Here is a 24,867-nt window from a genome sequence, read left to right on the forward strand (position 1 = left end):
ATAGATTTTCGGTTAAACGAATATTTTTAAAATGTGTCTTGAAAAACATGGAAAGCAAGACACGCCTCCTGAATCGTCTTCGTTATTCGCGGCACATCTAATAATTAATTAATCTAATTCAACTAAATCGCTTGAACAACAAAATGGAGGCCCACTTCTATGGTAGTCTGTCTGTTTTAAGAAATTCGTCCATGCTTCATTTTAATTTATTTAACCGAAGTTTTGTAAATTTCTAATATTTTTATTCAAGTAGAAAATCGAAAATAAAAAACACCTGTTTTTAAAACCATCGGTACGTTGAAAATATCATTTTTATTCTTGTTTTTTTCCACTCAAACTTTGTAACAAAAGAATATTTGCTTTCTGACTTTTTAAATTCTTCTTAATAATTCAAACCAGGAAACTTTCATTTATGAAATTGTCATTTAAGTTTATGAAACATGAAAATGACGAAATCTTTAAGAATGATAAATCATTAAATATAGTGGGAAGACGACATTGGGAAATCTTTTGTATACAGGGTGTCCCACGAAACATGCCAGTTGGTAAATAGTTTTGAATGTCTTCTTCCATGTGCTGTATTAGATATTAATTAATACCTTTTGCAGTTTATTTAGTTTTAAAAAACTTAACTTAAATATATTTTAATTAGAAATAATTTTTATCATAATATGAATGCCATAAAATATTTATTATTATTCTCTTTGGCAACAAACAACTTGACACATTCACTAACTGTCATGTTTCGTGGGACACCCTGTAACTGATGTACAGGGTGTCCCACATCAAACTAGATTTGGGGGACAAATCAAAAAAAATTTAGAAGAATGAATCATTTTGAAAAATTTAATAGGGTTAATATAAATTTTTTTGCAGAAAGTGCTAGATTTTTCGAGTATTATGTGCGTATTTTAGCGTTAAAGATTGGAGCTAATCTAATATGATTTGGGACGCTCTGTATACAAGCGGAAATCCGGTTCGTTAAACATTCTCTAGCTGTCATTAAGCTGCGATTTCACTGACTATAGGTAGGCGAGGAATTCGTAGCTTGAAAATTTCTAACGAAACGATCAATTATTACAATTTAGCTTGGTGGTAAACTTTTATCCTACTGAGTGCGGGGTCCAATTGTATATTTTTAAGTTCAAATTAAACTTGAGTATAACAATTGACTTTCTTTTCCGCAGTATATTTCTCTAAACACCGAAGTTCAATCTTCAGATCATTTGATTCTAGAAGTTGTCATTAAATTCTCATGAAAACATTTTGAACACTTTATTTCATAAAGCACATAAAGCAGCAAAAATATTGTTTACATTATTCTTTAACTCCTCACATTTTTTGGCGTTCATATTTGTACAGTTAATGAAGCAAAACATAATTTACAATAAGATTATTAATCTTCAAATTTTGCATCCGAATAGAATTCTAAAAATACTAGTGCTCTTGTCTAAATTTCACTACGAGACGGTTTTTTTTATCAACTTGTCATGTTTACACTGGGATAGCGGGTTTTATTTGAGGTATTCATTTCATAAAATTTTATAAAATTTGGAAGATTTCAACAATAAACAAATTTCAAATCAACAATAGAAAACATGTAGTTTCATAACAATAAGCTAAAAAATGCGGGAAAATATGAATTTCCAACAAAACCATCAGATCAAATGATTTAAATATATCTTTGAGTATCAAAAGATTAGAAGATTAAAAGATTAGACGATCAGAAGTTTAGAGGTTGAGAAGACTAGAAGATTAGAAGATTAGAAAAATAGAAGAATAGAAGATCAGAAGTTTAGAAGTTGAGAAGATTAGAATATTAGAAGATTAGATTAGAAGATTAGAAGAATAGAAGATTAGAAAAATAGAAGAATAGAAGATCAGAAGTTTTAGAAGTTGAGAAGATTAGAATATTAGAAGATTAGAAGATTAGAATAATAGAAGATCAGAAGTTTAGAAGTTGAGAAGATTAGAAGTTGAGAAGATTAGATTAGAAGATTAGAAGAATAGAAGATTAGAAAATTAGAATATTAGAAGAATAGCAGATCAAAAGTTTAGAAGTTGAGAAGATTAGAATATTAGAAGATTAGATGATTAGAATAATAGAAGATTAGAAAATTAGGAGACTAGAAGATTAGAAAAATAGAAAAATAGAAGATCAGAAGTTTAGAAGTTGAGAAGATCAGATTAGAAGATTAGAAGAATAGAAGATTAGAAAATTAGAAGACTAGAAGATTAGAAGATAAGAAGAATAGAGGAATAGAAGAATAGAAGAATAGAAGATTAGAAGATCAGAAGTTGAAAAATTGAGATGATTAGAAGATTAGAAGATTAGAAGATTAGAAGGTTAAAAGATTAGAAGATTAGAAGATTAGAAGACTAGAAGATTAGAAGTCTAGAATACTAGAAGATTAGAAGACTAGAAGATTAGAAGATTAGAAGATTAGAAGATTAGAAGATTAGAAGATTAGAAGATTAGAAGATTAGAAGACTAGAAGATTAGAAGATAAAGAGATTAGACGATTAGAAGACTAGAAGATGAGAAGATTAGAAGATTAAAAGATTAGAAGATTAGAAGATTAGAAGATTAGAAGATTAGAAGATTAGAAGACTAGAAGATTAGAAGATAAGAAGATTAAAAGATTAGCAGATTAGAAGATTAGAAGACTAGAAGACTAGAAGATTAGTAGATTAGAAGATTAGAAGATTAGTAGATTAGAAGATTAGAAGATTAGAAGATAAGAAGATTAGAAGATTAGAAGATTAGAAGATTAGAAGATTAGAAGAATAGAAGATTAGAAGATTAGAAGAATAGAAGATTAGAAGATTAGATGATTAGTAGATTAGAAGATTAGAAGAATAGAAGATTAGAAGATTAGAAGATTAGAAGATTAGAAGATTAGAAGATTAGAAGATAAGATCAGATCATAGTTTCAGAAGATCACAAATCAAAATATCTAAAAATTGAAGAAATAACGAAGATCGTAGAAAGCGCTCCTCAGCTCTCCAGCATTTCTACCAGGAGTCGGTTCATTTGCACCCTTCCCTCCTTAAACAGCAAAAAATATGAAGTGAAATGGGTCTGTGAACACTGCACATTTGCTGTGTTTATGTTCATTAATAACTTGAGTCTATGAGTCGTCTTCCAATTCCACGAGTTTATTTGTCCAACTGTAGAACAATTATTTAACGTTTATCCTTGTCCAGAAATTGAAACATTATAATGTTAGAAGGAAGCTAGTGAAATATGGAATCAAGTTGTAACTTTTCATTTACTCGACAAACTAAATTGATTTGAAACATGTCTCGTTCTGTTTCATCTAAAACTATAAATGAAAGAAAAAGAAAAATTCAAAAATTTATTTTGGACATTTGTCAAACTTTGTAGGTTAGCACATTTTAAGAAATATTTTTTGGCATGAATTAGTAAAAAAATAGATATGATTAATTCGGCAAGGTAACCCCAAAGAAAGTAAGTCAAAAAAATTTACTTAGCTCAGATTAATATGTAATAAATATTTACATTAATTAATTCCGAATAAAAATGTTAGAAAAATAACTATTATCTTACTCGTAACATTTCAAAATTACAAATATTGCGTCCAAAGGAATTGAGTCTTTGCAACTAACTCTTGTTTTCCAATTCCTATATCTTTGCAACCCAATGTCATAGACCTTTAATATTTAAACCTATGAATGTTAGATCATATAATGTAAGTTTGAAATATCAAAGGTTGCAAGAAAATAGAGATAACAAGATTTGAGTTTACAAACAACATATCATAAATATTATACAAATTTTTGGAGAAAAAATGGTTTTAAAAATCTATCTCAAATTTCATTTTAGTCTGTGTTAACATTTTCAAAATTTTGTTATTTCGAACGACTGTCCACTAGGTGTATAGCAAACCAACTCAAAGGGAATGCATGCAAACTTTAGAAATAACGATCTATTTATATGATTATATGAATTCGCAACAGTGTCCTTTAAAGCTTTTTCGAACAATTCTAACAGTTTCTGTTTTCATATCTTCTGCACAAATCCGGCACCAGGTTATAAATAATCAATTTGCAGATGAAAAAACAAAGATATCATCATCATTTTTCCTTGGACGCATGGTTTTTCATATTCTTTGATGTTTTTAATTGTCTTGTCGGTCAGCTTGTCTATTTATACTTATAAGATTATTTTTACCTTTCTAATTTTTAACCAGAATATTCTCAGGAGGTTATCAGCCTCGCGTAGACTTGGAAGAAGTAATAGTAGTTGATTGACAGCTAGACTTGGATCAACACATCTAATTAATATATGAGATAAATGGGATGGATGGGATGGATGGGATGGATGGGATGGATGGGATGGATGGGATGGATGGGATGGGATGGATGGATGGATGGGATGGATGGGATGGATGTGAGGAAACGGAAGAAAATACTATTTAAAGGATGAAAAAGCTTGAAAATGTTTAAAAGAATCGGATTTCCTTTGATGTTTGGAAAACCATCTCAAATAAACCTCTCAGTTTAATCCCTTTAAATATATTCGGAAAATGAAAAAGGGAAATAATCATAAAATTATAAAGGAAATGAGTTTTTGCCACAAACTATGAATTCTGTCTAAGTTTGAAATATCAAAGGTTTACACCATCAGGTTGCAAAGATATAGGAAGTAGAAAATTTAAGTTGTGACAAAAACTCATTTCCTATGGTGGCATATATCAAGAGAAAAATGCAGGAAAGTAAGGGAAAGTATGAGATGAAGGTTGGAGTCCTCGCATGTACTGAAACTCCTTGACCTTCTAGCCTACCTTTAGGACGGATGAGTGGACCACCTTGACCTTCTAGCCTACCTTAGGACGGATGAACGGTCCACCTTGACCATCTAGCCTACCTTAGGACGGATGAGTGGACCATCTTGACCTTCTCGCCTACCTTAGGACGGATGAGCGGACCACCTTGACCTTCTAGCCTACCTTAGGACGGATGAGCGGACCACCTTGACCTTCTAGCCTACCTTAGGACGGATGAACGGACCACCTTGACCATCTAGCCTACCTTAGGACGGATGAGCGGACCACCTTGACCTTCTAGCCTACCTTAGGACGGATGAGCGGACCACCTTGACCTTCTAGCCTACCTTAGGACGGATGAGCAGTCCTGAAGAGATGAGATTACAGATTCTTTTATTCCCTCAACTCTATCCTTCATCTCTATACTACAGTCAGAATTCACCAAAACCAAACTCTAAAATAATAATAATAACAATAATAATGATAATTATAATAATTATAATAATAATAATAATTATAATGATAATAATAATAAAAGCTTACTTTGAATAAAACAAAAAACGGGCAAAAGTATTGTGTTTTTACTTCGCGCAGAAAAATTTTATATTTTTTAACAAGCAATGCAAATCAACTCAGTTTACTAATCCCATGTAGATTAGAATAATTATAGGGTTTTATAAAATAGACATTTTAGGAAGTCAAACCTTATAGAAATCCAACGTATAGAAACAGCTAGGTATAGCAACATGGCGTATTTTGCGGGAGAACATTTTTTATATTTTTGAGAAATTAAACGTTTTTGCAAAACATTGTAGCTTATCATTATCATTATTATAATTTTTATTTGTTTAACATACCCTAGACATTAAAGGAGCAAAATAGTTTAATATGTACATTTGTTCTGCTCTCTATTGTGTTTAAGGTCCCCCAGATTTTATTATGTACTGACAACATAAATGAATGATTATATGGTTATACATAAAATTGCATGTTACTTTAAAAAAAATATTCTATAAAAATGCTATCTACAGTTTTATTTTTTGGGGAAAAAAATTTCTTAAAAGTATAAAAAAAATATCTCCAGTAATGCTATGATTTCATAAAATTCCGTTTTACCATTTAAATAAAAGGATTTTTTAAAAATTATATCTACTTTACACTAATTCTTTAATTTCTCAAAAATATTAAAAATGGGCTTTTAGGGCGCTTACCGCCCATCTTCTATATAAATTGTGAACATATGTTCTTTTTGTTTGCATTTTAAAACAAAGAAGAAACATTTTTTGCGGGTTTTAAAAAAAAAAATTCGCGGATTTTCAAGAATTAAATTTTTTTTACAAAATTAAAATCCTTTAAAACACATATTTTTATCATTCATAAACCTTCCCTGTGGTCACGTGATGTCCCACAAAAATTTGGGCCCGATCGGTTCAGTCGTTTTGACGTTAATTGGATACAAATAAACAAACAGGCAGACAAGCCAAATTTATATATAGATGTTCTCCCGGAAAATACGCCTTGTTGCCATACGTAGCGGTTTCTATACGTTGGATTTCTGTAAGGTGTTCAGATTTATTTTTCTTAATTATTTTTGTTCTCATGAGCTGGACAATAAGGGCAAATGAAATAATAGAAAAAGTTTGAAAAGTTTAGAATTCCTAGTCCGTGAAGGATACTTGCAGGGAATGAGAATTGAAAAGGATTACACGTTGTAACATTTTAAATAGTTTTAGCCAGAGATAAGAGAGTACAGAGATCCAAGAACAAGTGGCCGTTACATGGCAGTTATAAACATATCGTATAAATTTAGCATTTCGTGCTAGTACAAGTATAGGCCTAGATTAGAGGACTCTGTTAACTAGTCTATGGATTTATCATTAGGTTTGTTTACAAACAACGTGTACTGCGAGTACTGCTGGGTGGTGAAATATAAGCATTAAAGACAGGGTTTATACAATAAGGCTAATAAAACTGAAAAATAAGATGACAACGACAATCATACATTTGTGTATTTGATGTAGTCATAAAACAACGAGTTTTAATAACACCTTAAAAATCAGCTTATTAAGTTTTATTTGTATTAGTTATAACTAACAAATGCCATGTTCGCTGAACTATTTAGAATTATAACTTGAGTCTAACGGTCGTCTTCTTATTGCAAGTTCTATATGTCTCGCTACATTTCTCAAAGATTTGTGTAACCAAACCCATGATATTTTTTTTACTTTATTTGTAAACATTTTCATTAAGTATTCCTTTATTTTACCTTCAATATAAGGTACTCCTCTCTATACAGGTTTAGGCTTGCCAACTTTTCTATTATCATCATACACTAAACATTAAACAGAAATATAAACTAAACATTAAAAAGAAATATACACTAAACAGTAAACAGAAATATACACTAAACAGTAAACAGAAATCAGATTAGGTGACGCACACCGCTCTTTGCTAAATTGGGTTTAAATATCGTTTTATTTTTCAAGCAAAATGGATTTTGAACAAAATCAACTCATATTGAAAAACACGACGTTGTCTAAATTTGAAAAACGAGTTATAAGGCACAAAAAATACGTTTGAAAGCTCAAAAGCAAAGCCCGGACAAAAATAGGTTTGGTCGGAAGAACAAATGTTGAGTTGTGACGTCATTTGTATTGCGGAAGGAAAAATGGTGTTAGGAGCCTTCCCTCGCTGGTTAAGCATGAAGATGTCACAGTTTTTGTAAAGTAGTAATTAATTATAATTATCCTTTCAGCATTATTTTGATTTGTATTTAATTTTATAGTAGTTTTTTATAACTCTATGTTTTATATTTTAATTCTAAACAGAAGAGCTTGAGAAACAACATTTGTGATGTTTAGATTTTCTCAAAAGTATTTCAGAAAGCAAGATGTAGGATTTTTCAAAGAAGAATGGGGAATGCGACCAAAAATAATCTAATCATCGGTTCAACATTTTAATTCTTTCTTAAAATTGATCATGTTGAAAATAGACCTTACACACACACAGATTTCATAACAAATAGTTTTCCAGATTATGTTGAAAAAAAAGCAGTTGTTGTCACAAAATGTTTCCTTCAAAAAAATTTGTTGTAGAGAGTAGAACGTTTAGCGGAGGAAACATTTAATGTAGGAGAAATCTTCAGGAGGAAAATTTTAATGGAGAAAATGTTTAATAAGGGGAAACGTTTAAGGGAGGAAACTTTGAATGGATGAAATGTTTTGTGGTGAAAACTTTTCTTTAGAAACGTTTACCGGATCAAGGTGAAGCAATGTTTAATGAACAGAAGGATTAATGGAGGAAAAGTTTAATGGAACAAATATTTAATAAAGGAAAAGTTTACTGGAAGAAATGTTTACTGGAGGAAGCGTTTAGTAAAGGAAAAGTTTACTGGAAGAAATGTTTACTGGAGGAAGCGTTTCATAAAGGAAAAGTTTAATGAAGGAAATGTTTACTGGAGGAAGAGTTTCACGAAGGAAAATTATAATGAAAGAAATGTTTACTGGAGGAAGCGTTTCATGAAGGAAAAAATCATAAAAGAAATGTTTACTGGAGGGAGCGTTTCATGAAGGAACAGTTTGATGAAAGAAATGCTTACTGGAGGAAGCGTTTCATGAAGGAAAAATTTAATGAAGGAAATGTTTACTGGAGGAAGCGTTTCATGAAGGAAAAGTTTAATGGAAGAAATGTTTACTGGAGGAAGCGTTTCACGAAGGAAAAGTATAATGAAAGAAATGTTTACTGGAAAGAAGCGTTTCATGACGGAAAAAATTCATAAAAGAAAAGTTTATTGGAGGAAGCGTTTCGTGAAGGAAAAGTTTCCCCAACATTGAAATTTTAGAACAATGTTTAGAAACAATAATTTTCAATGTAATTATATTTAATCCCCTTTTAATCACAATTTTATGAATTTAACTTTTTTAAAAATCTAGAAGTATTAAGTGACATTATACAAAATATTTCTCAAATTTTAAACGTAAATATTTAATAAACCTGCATTAATTTGATTCCCATGGCATAACCATTTCAATTTAATTTATTTTGAATTTGCTACCGTGAAAATTTGCTTGATATGGACTTCTCAAGGATTGCATTAAATTAACGAATTATATTAATTTCTGTCTACAAAGGAGTAACTTTCGAAATCAAAAACATTTTTAAATTTAAATTAACCCTTGATTAATCAAAGAAAATTTGAATATATTTGAACCAAATTTCTAAAAAAACTAAAAATTTTGTTCTAAATTTAGATTTGTACACTTTTGATATCTTATCTACTGTTTGTAAAGTTGATTAAACTGTTTTTATTTAATAAAAGATAGAGATTTGAAGTAATGAATTAGCATATTTAAATTTAAAAATGTTTGAGTTCAAAACTTAAAGGTAAAATTAATAAATTTTTATTTAATTTTAAATCTTAAAGAGATTTTTAAAATATTTTTGTACAAAATTTTAGAAATGATTGCTGCAAAAATAATGAAAATGTTAATCCGTTGATTACCAAGCAACTGGTAAAACTATTTGCTTCATAGTGACATGAATAAGCATAAATAAGCTTAATTGTCGTCTTCTTATTTTGAATCTCATTGTACCATAATAATCTTAAAGTTGAGCATTTTTAAATTTTTTCCAAAACTTTGCATTTTCGTACCGATGCAAAAATTGAACAATGAATTCTGAACAATGAAATTAAAAATAAGATTAAATAAGATTCAGATGCAGAAGTCGAACTGGCTTTTCTTGATAGTATTTATGTTAAACAGTATCTATAATTTAATGCAAATTCAGTTTAATTTTTGAGTGTTGAGCTGTGCAAAATAATGCGATAAATTTTAAACTAACAATGCCAAAGTTGCAAATGTTAATAAAAGATGAAGGTGTTATATATATATATATATATATATATAAGTTAAATTGTAATTAGAATTGTACTTTTAGCTAACTTTAAAAGATATTTGGATCGCTTTTCAAAAGGTATCAATGGTTAAAATATACACCCCCTCCCCCCAAGAAGAAGGGGCTCCTGAGCAGTAAAGAGGGGCGGATATCGGAAAATTTAAGGAAAACTAGCTTTAAATATTTTCTGTCAATTCTATCGCAATCTTTTTGATAGATTTTCAATTAACAAATAATTAGCGTTCATTTTCAATTAAATAAAATGGCATTGAATACCATGCAGGTTTATTCTCATATAAAGGGACAGTTCACGTTTAAAGAAGGGGAATTTAATCGTCTCTAATAAGGCGACTAGCAGATTGATCTATGTTTTTCCGACGCCATCTTATTGGAAAAATAAAAAGTTGACTGTTTAGTTTTGGAATTTATAAAGTTAAGTTTAAAAAGTAGGAAAATAAATAAATGCAAATTCTTAATCTTTACAAGACAACCTGGACATAAAAGAAACATGTTCGGGTTTCTTCAGGTTTATTAGTTATCTACATATATTGGGGATATATAAATATATAAATATATAAATATATAAATATACAAATATATAAATATATCAATATCAAAATATATAAATTTTTAAATATAAATATAAAAATATATTGATAGTTTATTTATTGTTCATCGACCCCCCTCCAAATGAAAAATATAGAAAAACACTTTTTCTTTACATTAATACTGTAACACTCATAAACCTTTTGGAATAGGAAGACGACATTTAATCAATTTTACTTGTATGTTCATGCTTTTACAGAGCAACTATTGTTACCAGTAGTTTAAACATTAACATATTTAGTGAGATGGGTCTGTGTCCACTGCACACTTGCTGTGTTTTATGTTTTTTTTGGACAATTTAAAATCTTTTTTGTATTCAACAGTTTATGAGTCTTATTGTTTTGTGTTTGAAATACTTAAAAACTTAAAGTTTTACTATTGCTTTTATTAATTTGTCACAAACTTTGTGAATTAGTGCAACTTGACTGAAAATAAAAAATTTTAAAACTAAAATAAATATTGATTATGTTTAATTATTTAATCTTTCAACTTTCACAGAGGTAAATATTTTGTCAAAAAATAACTTTTTTCATCCCCCCCCCCAACCTCTTCCAAAAATCATTTATTTCTCTCAAAAGATACAAATGATTTTTCAGGGTTTTCTCCGCTGAAATTGAGAGAAATTTTTTTTTTTCCAATTTTTAATTTTCCCTAAAGTTTTAGCAACTAATTCTTCTTGTGAATTCATTTTATTTTCAAAGAAAAAAATCAGAATTGCATTTAAAAGCAAAAGTATAAAAAGTTATTTAAAACCGTGAATCACAAACTCATTTACAAAAGAAAGAAATTCTTTAATTATTTTAAAAATTGTTGCATTAAATTTAAAATGTTTACAATAAATTTGTTGTCAAAAATTTCTTAGTTTTTATATCAAAAGAAGGATTAAGAGAATTCCTGGTAAATATTTTAACTTGATTTTGCTATAAACTTTATAGTGTAGATTTGAGTTAATGCTAGAATTTATTAAACATAAAATAAAATATAAAGATATTCCAAAATACAAACATACTTGTAAACATTAAATACAATACAATTGCATAAGGTTGTGAAATAATATAATAAAACTTTGATAGAATAAAATAAAACTAGAAAAAGCCAAAACTTTGCTAGGATAAGATAAAACTTTGCTAGGATAAGATAAAACTTTGCTAGGATAAGATAAAACTTTGCTAAGATAAGGCAAAAAACCTTGATAAAGCAAAGGACTAACCTTCTGGAAGAACTGCAGAAGGCCAACCTCTTCAGCATCTGCCTTTGTTAAACTGAAATCTGTTGCAAAGTTTAGCAGACCCAGTTTAGGGAGAGATCTGTACACAAGGGTTAGGGTTAAAACCTGAAAATAAAACAATGGTGATTTTAAAGGGAGTGAACAGGGAATTTAAGGAGAACTAGGCTTTGAGAGCGCTTCGCGCCCATCTTCTTCAATTTTAAACCATTTCTCTTTGTACACATGGTAAAACAAAACAAAAACAAAAAACGTTGAGCGGACTTTATAAAAAAAAAATTCATGAATTTTTGAAATTTGTTGGAGACAATTTTTGAAATTTTATCATCAATAAACCTTCCCTAATAGGCTAATTTGAGGAGAGCAGAGGAAACAATTGCCTCCTAATAACGTCAAAATTAAGAAAATTAGATTAAAATCTTATAGGTTTTCAGTCATACTCTTAACTCCTTTTATTGTAGAGCTATTGAAAAAAATGTTGTGATTATTTAATATGTAACTGAATAATTTCCTCTTTATCATTCTTGTGAGTTAAAATAAGTCAAAATAAAACTTGAGAGCTTAAGAGAAATCCAGGATAATAAGTCTATAAATTGTTGAAAATAGATTTAGAAAATTATTCGGTCGACATCCCAGCTAGGATTATTCGGTCGACATCCCAGCTAGGATTATTCGGTCGACATCCCAGCTAGGATTATTCGGTCGACATCCCAGCTAGGATTTGCGATTTAAGTTTATTTGGTTTTTAAACATATTTCTCTTAAACCAAAATAATGGATGTTTCAAATTGTTGCATCTACACTTCAAAAGCTTGGTTCTTTTTAACCTTTGTGGTGGTTTAAAAAAACTCTTAAACCTTTAGGTATTTTTTTTAAATTGCTCGTCACTTTCAGTAAAGGAGTTTTTGCCACAAACTGAAATTTGCTAACCCCTATATCTCTGCAACCTGATGGTATAAACCTTTAATATTTCAAACATAGACTTTTGATCTATTAGAATTCAGAGTTTGAAATATTAAAGATCTACGACATCGGGTTGCAAAGATATAGGAACTATAAAACCAGTGTGTGTGGCAAAAACTCAATTCCTTTCTTACCTCCGTCCAACTACTTTGTAACATTTTCATTTGATCATTTAAACTAAGTTCAGAAAATCCGGGAACCTGAAAAAAAGAAAATGGTGGTCAAGATGTCTAGAAAAGGTAGGATAAGTGTTGTAAGTCTAGTGATCTCAACTAAATGCAACGGATTTGCAAACTTTTAAGCTGTTAATCTAAGATTAGAAACCCCAGGAACACAATTTTAATCTATTGAACATGCATCTCTTGTTCTAAGTCTATCCATAATAATTCTTCATGATGGGTTACCACTAAAGAACAAGAGCTCAAAGACGACGTTATGGCCTTTTTAAAATATTTGTCTTCCATTCACGGTTCCTGTACTCCTAAATTTGTTTCTGCCAAATGAGTTATTTTATGTTCCCCAGGGTCGACTCATAGGTAATCCCGCCGTTTACCCGCACCCGACAATTTTTACTGGGGAACTAAATTTTCACTATAAAAGTCGACCCACTCATCTTAGAATCTCAAACTATAAAAGTCGACCCACTCATCTTAGAATCTCAAATTTGACCCAGCAAAGAACATTTTTGTGGCTCTCCCGAGTTCCCCAATCAAAATTTGATGCAAATCGGTCCAGTGGTTCCTGAGTTATGATCGGAGAAACAAACAAACACCCAGACAGACAAATAGAGATTACAACTTTATTTATATAAAAGACATTTTTAGTTGGAAGATAAAATCAACCTAAGGATCGTATTCAATGTTTCTCAGCTTGTCATTAGAGTCTCATTCTTTACGAAAACCCCTTTATTAAACTTTTTAAAACTTTATTAAACTTTATTAAACAAACATAAAAAAGTTCTTTCTAATTTTTTATCAAGAAATTTCATTCAATAGTATTAAGCAATATCATGCATTCCAAAGCTTAAAGCTATTTAACAAAAATGCATTTTTCCAACATTTGCTATCCCTCATGATACAGGGGGGGGGGGGTAATCAGGGAATAAGCTACCCCCTCTCTTTATGTCCCCTTTCTACTCTTTACCCCCCCCCCCTCCTCAAGTTGAGGGCAGTGCATGTTTTAGTTATTTTCAAGTTGAATCTGAGAACAACAAAAATAATGAAAGCATTTTATTTCTGAAAAATACTTTTTATTGAGGCAAACTGAACAGTGAGCACTTTGTACTCAGTGTGCAGCCCAGTGGACAAATTCGAGGCAAACTAAATTTAGATTTTTTTATTTCATACTTTAAGAAATATGTCATCCATCTTCTCTTATACAGGGGCTGTAGAAGTAATTTCAATTTATAGAGTGGAATATCCGATACACTACGGCACCCATAAATAGTTTGTTTAATCACAATAAAATAAGCAAGGGAAAATCTAACAGTATTTTGTCAACAAAATCTAGCAGTATTTTGTCAACAACTCCTTTTAATTAAAGATCAATTTGCAGTTTTAAAATGTACATGTCCAAGGCTACAAAAAAGCATAAGCAAGTGGTGAATTAAAACCAAAACCCAAGGTGTTATCTAGATATCTGTGTGATCAAGATTCAAGTTTCTCCTCGTGGAAACTAATTAGATATTTTTAATTAGAGTTTCTATCCAAAGGCGACTTGCGCATTTAGCCATTTGCAGAAACATATTGGGGAAATGATCAAAATTAACCACTTTTCAAGCTAATAGAAGAGTTATGGTTAGTGTACAATACTTTGATCTAAAGATGAGGCAGACTGCATACCAAATTTTCTTCAAAAGGAATTGAGTCTTTATCACAAACCAAACCAAAATTATCTAATCCACATATCTTTGCAACCTGATAGTGTAAACTATTTATATTTCATACATATATTATTTCATCTAACAAATTTATGGTTTGAAATATCACAGGACTACGAAATTGGGTTGCAAAGATATTGATAATACCAAATCAGAGTTCGTGACTAGACTCAATTCCTTTAATACTAGAATGTTGAACCTTTCTTAGACAGAAACATGACAGTTTTCCATTTGCCCCTGATCTAAACTGTAAATTCTCTTTTCCCATCTCTCAGAAGAGGAGTATCTAAATGTTTTTGATAATGTTTGGAAAAGAATAATCTGGGCATTTTACATTTTCTATTTGTAAAATGTAATCCCGTTGAAAGTACTATTTTTGGCAGGTTTTCATTTAAATCTACCATTAAAAACTTGCACGATATCTTTGCACAAAAATATTTGAAAAACATCATGATAAGCAATTAGCTATGCATGCAATCAACAAGTGCTTTTTTTGCGACTTCCTCATAATATTAAAATATCTAAATTTGCCTTTTTTGAATCTTTAAGCAAAAGTTTTTTGAATTATAAATTCTTTTCTTTTTTTCTATCTATCTATCTTTCGTTTTTTCTATCTATCTTTCTCTGTTGCTTTCTATAAAAACTTTAATAACCCCCCCCCAAAAAAAAAAAATTGTTTGTCCCCTTTAGTTTTATCGAAATTAAATCTTTACACGTGCACAGTGTAATGCTTACAACTTTAACCGATACCATGTACATCGTACAATTTTACATCTGCACAAATTAAAACCTGTACATTGTACAGCGTACAAATTTACATCTGTACAGTTTTCAGTGTACAACTTTAAACCTGCACAGTGTGCAGCGACAACTTTACATCTTTACAGTGTACAGCGTACAACTTTACACTTTCACAGTGTACTGCGTACAACTTTACAACCGAACAGTTACAACGTACGATTTTACACCTGTTTAGTGTACAGCCTACAAATTTACATCTGCACAGTTTTCAGTGTAAAACTTTACGCCTGTAAAGTGCACATTGTACAACTTTACATCTGCACAATGTACAGCGTAAAATTTTACACCTGTACAGTTTTCAGCGTACAAATTAAAACCTGTACAGTATACAGCGTACAAATTTACATCTGTACAGTTTTCAGCGTACAAATTTAAACATGTACAGTATACAGCGTACAAATTTATATCTATACAATTTTCAGTGTATATTTTTTTCACCTGTCCAGTGTACAGCGTACAACTTTACATCTGCACAATGCACAGTGTACAATTTCACATCTGCACAATATAAAGTGTACAAATTTACACTTGCACAATGTACTGCGTACAACTTTACAGCTGTACAGTTACAACGTACAACTTTAACCTGTACAATGTACATCGTACTATTTTACATCTGCACAGTGTCCAACGTACAACTTTACACCTTACAGTGTACAGCGTACAACATTACGACTGTACACCCTCTGAAAACTAGTATTCACCATTTTTCCATATACACTGTACAGTTACACCCCTGTCTTTAAACCTGTATTACCTGTTTAGCCCAACCTATTGTTAAAACAAGTTCTCTATCATAAACATCTGCTAGTACAGCTGCAGTACGCAGTTCATCTAACTTTGTACAAGGCTCACAGTCTGAACAATAACAAAAAATGTACTCTTTCTTGAAGGTTATTTTTTGTTAAAATTCTCGGGAATCCAAAACCGGAACTTTATTTTGAGTGACATCATTTTTTTTGCGGACTTGAACAAAATTCAGAAATTTTAAAAAATTTTCCAGAAAATGTTGCTCATAACTTTTTAGTAACAGAGATTCTTTGAATTATGCTAAATTTTGACTGTGAAAACTGGTAATAATTGAATAAAGCTCTCAATTGGGACTATAAAACTAGAAAACGGGAACGATAACTTCCTTTTTTTGCTAAAAAATACAGTTCCATGAATTTAATAAAAAAAAGTTATATTTGTTATGCATAAAATTATCATATTTTGGCCCAAAATATTCAAATAGTTTTAGTAAAAGTAAGTTTACCTAATATTGATATTGGGTCGGGTTCACTATTTGTTAAACACTCTAGCATGTAATTATCTAAACAAATATTTTCTAATTAAAATTATCATTTTTATACTAAATTTTGCCATTTTGAAAAGAATTATTTTCTTTAATTTTATAAATATGAATGCAAAACAACTAACCTTCTAATGATACTCGTCTAGTAGAATTTATTTCACCATAAGCTGTTCCTTCGGTTAATCGTCTAAAAATAACTAGCAATAAATCCACGAAATCGAGTTAACAATGTCTTAAAAATATTTTTTTCTCGCAATTATTTTCCTTGTCTTCATTGTATAAATCTGCAAGAAACTTTTATGGAAAACCGCAACAGAAAATAATTGACCAAAGATAGAAAGACAAGATTTGCTCTTTATGTTTAGAGTCAGACAAAGGTTTTAATGGTTCTGCTGTGATGAAGAATCTCTAATCCATCTAAACTTTAAAAGTCCCTGTTTGGATCCGAGTTAAGTGACCAGTCCGCTAACTTTTTAATAATATTAATGCATAGTCTCATAATTACTCGTAGATATAAAATGCAATTCATGAAAAAAGTTAATTTATCAATCAATTAATTAATCGTCAAATTCACCTGTACTTCTGCCTCCCACCTCGTACTCGGTCTAATCTCACACCCTCCTTTAGCATCCCTTTCCTGATACATTTCTGATACCTAGATACATTTTATACATTTCTGATACCTAGATACATTTTATACATTTCTGATACTTAAATACATTTTATACATTTCTGATACCTAGATACATTTTATACATTTCTGATACCTAGAAACATTTTATACATTACTAGTACTTAGATACATTTTATTCATTTCTGATACTTAGATACATTTTATACATTTCTGATACCTAGATACATTTTATACATTACTGATACCTAGATACATTTTATACATTTCTGATACCTAGATACAATTTATACATTTCTGATATATAGATACATTTTATACATTTCTGATACCTAGATACATTTATACATTACTGATACTTAGATACATTGTAATAAATACCGTAGAAAATCCCATAAATATAGACCTAAAATCTAAATCTGCTTGTGGATAAGTACACAAAGTCTGTATTGTGATTAGCTTAACTACGCACATATATAACGACACAAAACTTGTAATTACGTTCATCAACTTAACCTGTAACATAGAACTCAAAATAAAGGTCAGTTGGAAAAAACTCTGCTTTGATTCGGTGTAAGAGTAATAACTTCTTGGTTAGCAAACCAGAAGCATCCTGAATCACCCTCTTAAAAGATCGCTTTAGATTGGGAATTATAATTAGTTTGTATCTTGTTTAACAGGTACCTGAGAATACAGACAGAGCCGTATCCAGATTGATACTGACTTTGGTATTCATGTTGAACTATGAGTTCTAGATTGAGTTGTATTTTGTAAGACAGATACCTGAGAATACAGACAGAGTTGTATCCGGATAAATATTGACTATGGTATTCCTGTTGAACCGCGAGTTCTAGATTGAGTTGTTTTTGGATTGATACTGGTCTAAAGAGTTAATTGGAGCATGGCAAAAGTTGTAGCAGCAGCAAGAATAAGGAACCCTAGTTAAATGCCACAGACTCCAAGGAAGAAAAGTTCTGTGATTGCCTTGTTTAATGGAGTAATAAGAGAAACTGTGTCAGAAGAAACAGTAACAGTGCAGCAACAAGTTAGTGTACATAGTACCAGAATGTTATTGAGTACCAGAATGTTTAGAGTACCAGAGTATACAGTATACCAGTTGTGTAATGTGACAGACTCTCCATTCCCAGATATGAATAAGGAAGAGAAGATAGATAAAATGGAAAAGAAAGCAGAGAAAATCCTCACTATGAATCATATACCGAAAGTATGGAGAGAAAGTTCCCATTCCTGCTGGAAGTGCTAAAAAGGGAAAGTACGGGTAGAGGAGAATTGGGAAAAGGAGGAGCTTGTAGAATATATGCTACCAGAAGAACAAGAAGCAGGCCAAGAATTAGTACTTCCGGAGAATGATTATAATTAGTCAGGTAGTATACCAGCTATATACATAAAAAATCATGAAGATGATGTTAAAACATTAGCGGAAGCGATTAATTATATACAAGAATCAGATTCTCCTACAGAAGAGAGTAAGAGTAAAATTATTTGTAAAAGCTTCAAGATAGATAAAAACGAGATATTAAACCAAGATGAAAAGTTGAAAGAGGAAGCAGTCAAAATGTTTTTGGATAACTTTTTGGTTCTGGCGTTATATCTCAACCATTATGGTAAAACAGATGTCTTATAATTTGTCATCCATAAAAAGAGATCAGAGAAGATGAACTTGGAATACCAGCTAGACAATGAATTAAAAATGAAGTAAAAATGAAGATAACATTTGCAGCAGATCTAGAAGGGGATCCTGTAGAAATTTCTGAGGAGAGGCGGAAGTTAGCAGGATATCTGTCTGCTATACACCAAATGAATCAAGAGAAGCATAAAAATAAGAGAATAAGCATCAAGATTAAGAAAAGAATAGATATCAAGAGAAGCATCAAGATCAAGAGAAGCATCAAGATCAAGAGAAGCATCAATATCAAGATAAGCATCATGATCAAGAAAAGCATCAAGATCAAGATAAACATCAAGATTAAGAGAAACATTATAATAAAGAGAAGCATCAATATCAACAGCAACATCAGGAGAAACATCATGATCAAGAGAAACATCGCGGGGTTAACAGTACGTTAGACCAGTTTCAGAGAACGTTTTTTGTCTGATGTCCAAGTTTGAAATTGGTGAAATATCGGTGGAATCTTTCCTAGATCAGCTGTAGTGATAGAGTTTAGAAGTAATAATATTTTATGTGTTTTTGTTCACAATAACCCTGAGGCAGAGGCCCAAAGGAGTTACGTGTATGCTCTCTCTCTGCTTTGTCATTCAACGCAGCATGCGCGTAACTCCTTTGGGCTTCTGTCTCAGGGTTATTGTGAAAGAAAGGCCCCTAATTCTTGAAAAGATGACATCTAGTGGTCTATCAATTTAATCTGTGAAGACTATAAAGTAGTGTATCAATTATTATTTTAAACTAGGCTTTAGTGCGCGTCGCGCCCATACTTTATTTCAATTGTCAACATTTTTGTATATTTTCAAATTTAATGAAAATCGAATTTTGTTGGAGGCAATTTAAAATTTTGGATCATTGCTTAGCCTCGTCTGGGGTCATGTGAGGTTTTGACGTTTATTGGATACAAACAAATAAACAAATAAACAGACAAGCAAAGTATACATATATATTTTGGTTTGGAAAAAAAACTTGTTTGGGGCTGTTTTTGACAATGATAATATAAAGTTTCTAGAACTTCTAAACTTAGTTTCTCAGTCCTTTTATCCATATCACAATACACCTTCACTATTCAAGGGGTTTATAATTTTCAGATTTTTAAAGAAAAAATATCATTTTTATGGGTAATATAAAATTCACCAAAAATTATCTATTTTTTAATTTTCTAGTTTACCTCATACACCTCAAACTTTATAACGAATTTGACTCGTTATCTATGTGGGGGGCCGGTGGGGGGGGGAGGGTCTGTAAAGAAAATCTTTTCCTCATCTGTATATTTGTATGATATATAGCAGCAAATTTGTCTGGCTTTCTTTAATGTTTATCTGCCATTTAGAAGTATTATTGAGACTCAGTTTTTGTCTAGTTTACACCCTTCCACAACAATGCCTGACTGTTTGAAAATGTCAATACTTTTCTTATCTTTCAACTTTTCTATTTTTTTTAAATGGAAAAAAGTATGAAATTAGAACAGAAATAGTTTGAACATTACGTTAACGTGATGATGAAAAATCTTTAAAAAATTTAAATACATTTTTTTCAGAATCAAATAATTTTTATGAATATACGTTTCCTAGAAAGATCACGCCCCCCACCCTGGATTTGTTATTTTGTAAGGCATTTATATTCTGAATTGTGGAAAATAAATGATTTTAAGGGAAAAATTAATAAAGTTTTGGGTGAAAAATATTAAAAACTATGAAACCTTGACTTTTTATCTCCAATTTTCCTTTTTCCCCCGATCTATAAAAATACACCCACAGGGGGTGATTTTTAAAAATATACACCCCTGATAAATTTTAAAAGTTTGCCATTCTTAAATGATCATAAGGATTCAAAGCTTTTTTTCTGTTTATTTCAAAACAAATTTCCAAAACCATTGTTTTGAAAGAAACCAGATCCCTAGGTGTTTACCATCGAGATATTAGTAGTGTTTACCTGCAAGCTTGACATGCTTTTCTCCTTCTCTTATTAATCTCACAGTCCCCGGAAGCAGGACAGCTGTAATCTATGTTCCCTAAACACAAATGCTGTAATCTATGTTTCCTAAACACAAATACTGTAATCTATGTTCCCTAAACACAAATACTGTAATCTATGTTCCCTAAACACAAATACTGTAATCTATGTTTCCCAGACACAAATACTGTAATCTATGTTCCCCAAACACAAATACTGTAATCTATGTTCCCTAACCACAAATACCGTAATCTATGTTTCCCAGACATAACTACAGCGAAATTACTCCAAATCAAGAAAATGAGAAAAAGCCTAAATGGAAGGTTATAGTATTAATGAAGTATGCATAATGCTTAAAAGCATACTGCATGATGATAATGAGTCTGAAAATAGAAAGTAGGCCTTCTCTTGTTCAAAATACTGATCACTCGCTGCAGGGTTCAGTATAAAATTGCAAATCATTTATGTCACACTTAAACCTAAATGATCGAAAGAATAAAATTTTCGGTCGACCATAAACTGTCATTAGCTGTTTAAAAACCAGGACAAAATAATATCAGGAAAGAAGTAATAGTTTGAAGCAAGGATAACACTATCTCCTTCAATGTACTGCATGTTCTGGGAGTAATGTAAACATTAACGCAGTGCTGCTCAGGCCGAGCTTTGTTTACATTTCTACCAGAGACAGTAAACAAAACTATGGGTTTCCCTTAAAATATTTACCTTGAATAGTTCTTTTAAAAAATGCTTTACAGGCTTCACACGAAGAAACACCGTAGTGAAATCCAGAGGCGGTATCTCCACATACTGAAACATATATATATATAATAATATAGATTTTCCTATCCACTTTTCTACTTGTTTACCTTTCTACCTAGCTTTCTACCTGTCTACCTGACTACCTGTCTACCTGTCTACCTGTCTACCTGCCTAACTGTCATACTTTTCTACCTTTATATTTATAGTAACTTTTAGTCAATTCTAAGTAGTATATTTTTGTGTAGATTTGATCCCGTGAATCTTAAGTTCCAGAAGAATGTTTTGAAGTCATATACAGGATTCTAGATCTTACTGGATACATTATTCGGCCTACCAGAATGGAACCTAGGTATTATCTTTCTTCCTCTTCTTAGGGAAGTTTTGAGTTATAGTCGATCCGTAGCGTAACAGGGGTTTAGGCGTCCGCGTACGGCGAAAAAATAATCGCTTTTGATCGCTCATAGTCGTACTTCTATCTTTTGAGTCTATAAGAAGAAAATTGCTAAAAACTTCCATACAAATTCCAAACAAATCATTCAGATATTACAACGCATTCGTCTAAAGTTAATATTTCATAATATTGTTTATGTTGTTGTTTTTAATCAATATTTCGCTGGCGCTGGATTTTCGAACATTCCTGGAAAAAATGCAAATGTCTCGTCATTATCAAAAATCCTCGAAACAGGAAAAAATGTTTTCAAAAGTAACTTTCAGATCATAAATAATAAAGAAATATATTGAACTATCAACTATACACGAATGCGTCGAAACATTATCGATGATTATTGGTTGTAATATCTGGATGATTTGTTTGGAATAAAATTGATTTTTTTACGATCCGAGTTGAATATTGCAACTTTCTGAATTTGTGTTGACGCTACGTTCTTCAGTATAAGTCGTTTTTAACAATTTTCTTCTTTTAGACGTAACATATAGAAGCAAGATAAGAAGCGATCAAAAACGCTTATTTTTCGCCGTAAGCCTATACCCCCTTTCATTTTTTGCGAACACTCCTTTTAAACTACAAATAAATATGACAAAGGTAAATAATCAGAATGAATTATTTGAACTTAAAGAATGCCAAAAATGATTCAGAATATAAACATTTAGACGTTTTCCTTTAATCGAAGGCTTAGAACAAGGCAATGCGACAAATCTTGGCAATTTTCTTCCTTAGCTTAACTACGAGTAGTTTCTAGAAAATTGACAATAGTGATATGATTTTAGCGGATTTTTAAAAAGAAAAACATTTCTCTTTTGGAATCCTAGATTTCAGAGCATGAATAACAAAATAATTAAAGAACTATTTAAAATTCGGTGATGTTGATGGACCAAACCTCTACAGAGTAAATTTATAAAGTAGATGTTAGTTTTTAGTCCCAGATATGTATTAGAAATATATTTCGGCCTGGGTTGACCCTTATCAGTTCTTGAGATTATTTTTGTCATGTAAATAAAGAACAAACAACTGCAACATACATAAATTCTTTTTAATAAACTATTTTTGAGTCAGTTTTTATCAAATATTTTTCTTATTGTCGCGTTTCTCCTTGGTGACTCAAAAATAAAATCATTACTAAACCCGCAAAATACGACACAATATTGTTATCAAGGGTTTTTATTATAGTTTTAATTCTGTTCCACTACCAGGATATTTAAACAAAATTAAATACCTGAATTAGTCCACTTGTGTAGATTTTATATAAAGTTTATTATAAATAAAGTTTGCTATGCAATTCTTTATGTTTATGTGAGCATTCATAAATTGTATTAAAATTAGTAGTATGACACTTCCTACATAACGTGGAATGTTGGAGTCAGATCGATATATGCATTTCAGATAGAAATCGTTAAAAAAAATCCTCAATCGTTTTGCAGGAAATCACACGATTGAAAAACAATACACTGTACAGTGTACACTGAACAGTAAAAAAAATCTCATTCACCTTGAATCAGACAAATGTTTATAGAGGTTTCGTTGTTAAAATAAATGACTATGAATATAGGGTGGTCGCTAGAAATTATGTCTACAGCCCCTTTATTGTTTCGAAGTTAAAACAAACTAAAACATAAAAATATAAAACATTTTAATACCTTGGCAAATACTAGGAAGAGTTCACAGAATGTGTAAAAATAGTTCAATTAAGCTTAGCTAACTGAGAAAGAAAATGGCGGCAAGATCAAATTTTCCAATAGAAAGCATAGTTATCGTTATGATTGTTTCTTGCACAGATTATTGTGAATCATAAATGGCACAATTTTCAAAAGCAGTAGAAAAAGAATTGCAAAAATATCAATATTAATAAACTTACCTAAACAAAACCGCTTTGGAACATCCTCCTTTCCCTAAAAAAAAAATCATAATATTAATTATTTAATTCACCCCCTTTTTTCATTTTCATCAGCTATTTTCATTGAAAAATTAATTAAGTTTTAAGATACAAGTCCTGGAAATAGAGAATTTGATGGAAAAATCTAAAATCCAGATTCCACTCGATCCTAAAACTCATTTCAAAATAATTTGATCCTTTTTATCTGACTTGTTTATTTTATAGCGGGCTTTTTCTTTCATGGAAAAGTTGGGCCACAAGTCTATAAACAAATACAAAACTAGGTTCAATACCTGTACTGTGTGTGAGGTAGAACTACAAGGATCTAAAGTATCTGGTGAGGAGGATTGAAGACTGGGTATAAAGTACCTGTACTGTGTGTGAGGTAGAACTACAAGGATCTAAAGTATCTGGCGAGGAGGATTGAAGACCGGGTATACAGTACCTGTACTGTGTGTGAGGTAGAACTACAAGGATCTAAAGTATCTGGTGAGGAGGATTGAAGACCGGGTATACAGTACCTGTATTGTGTGTGAGGTAGAACTACAAGGATCTAAAGTATCTGGTGAGGAGGATTGAAGACTGGGTAAGCATAAACTAGTAATATCCTCATAAACCATCATCTTCTCCCCTCCCCCATCCAGTTCGTCCAGTTCATCAAGCTTGACGCCCTCGGACCGAAGGAGCTTGCCTCCCCCAGTTCCAAGAAGCTTGCCTCCCCCTTTAGGCCGATTATCAATTGCATCCTAAAACAGATGAGAGATAAAAATAACATTTTGTAATTTAAAATAAAATAGGTTTATTAAGGGAGGGGGAGGGGGGCCTGCTATTGTGTTCCTTATTTTGTTGTACTTTATGTCATACCATTTGCATATCTATATTTGTACTATTTACATATTTATATTTTGTACTAATTATAAATATCTTTATTTTGTACTTTGTTTATGTGGGGGCCTTAGCACCTGAGAGGGAATGAATAAAAAGAAATAATGGCGAATATCAATATCACAGGAATAAGAAACACAATAGAGTTATGTATAAATTATATAGTTAG

At 31.0% G+C, this 24,867-nt stretch overlaps 1 protein-coding gene across 2 annotated transcripts in view; it reads right to left on the minus strand.

Moving 5' to 3' along the window:
* Positions 1 to 2,924: 2,924 nt before the first annotated feature.
* Positions 2,925 to 24,867, minus strand: part of LOC111703860 (uncharacterized) — a gene marked incomplete at its 5' end in the record, with an annotated part of 50,410 nt that continues 28,467 nt past the window's right edge. For both annotated transcript variants that reach the window (XM_023475933.1, XM_023475932.1), the window contains 14 exon segments: positions 2,925 to 3,049; positions 4,196 to 4,298; positions 5,138 to 5,244; positions 7,057 to 7,122; positions 11,503 to 11,625; positions 12,614 to 12,679; positions 15,917 to 16,017; positions 16,415 to 16,471; positions 16,579 to 16,640; positions 17,028 to 17,108; positions 20,704 to 20,782; positions 21,448 to 21,531; positions 23,796 to 23,829; positions 24,335 to 24,559. In XM_023475933.1, coding sequence (XP_023331701.1) covers positions 2,999 to 3,049; positions 4,196 to 4,298; positions 5,138 to 5,244; positions 7,057 to 7,122; positions 11,503 to 11,625; positions 12,614 to 12,679; positions 15,917 to 16,017; positions 16,415 to 16,471; positions 16,579 to 16,640; positions 17,028 to 17,108; positions 20,704 to 20,782; positions 21,448 to 21,531; positions 23,796 to 23,829; positions 24,335 to 24,559 — 1,239 coding nt within the window.

Source organism: Eurytemora carolleeae, unplaced genomic scaffold (genome assembly GCF_000591075.1).
Source record: "Eurytemora carolleeae unplaced genomic scaffold, Eaff_2.0 scaffold401, whole genome shotgun sequence".
Taxonomy (NCBI): domain Eukaryota; kingdom Metazoa; phylum Arthropoda; class Copepoda; order Calanoida; family Temoridae; genus Eurytemora; species Eurytemora carolleeae.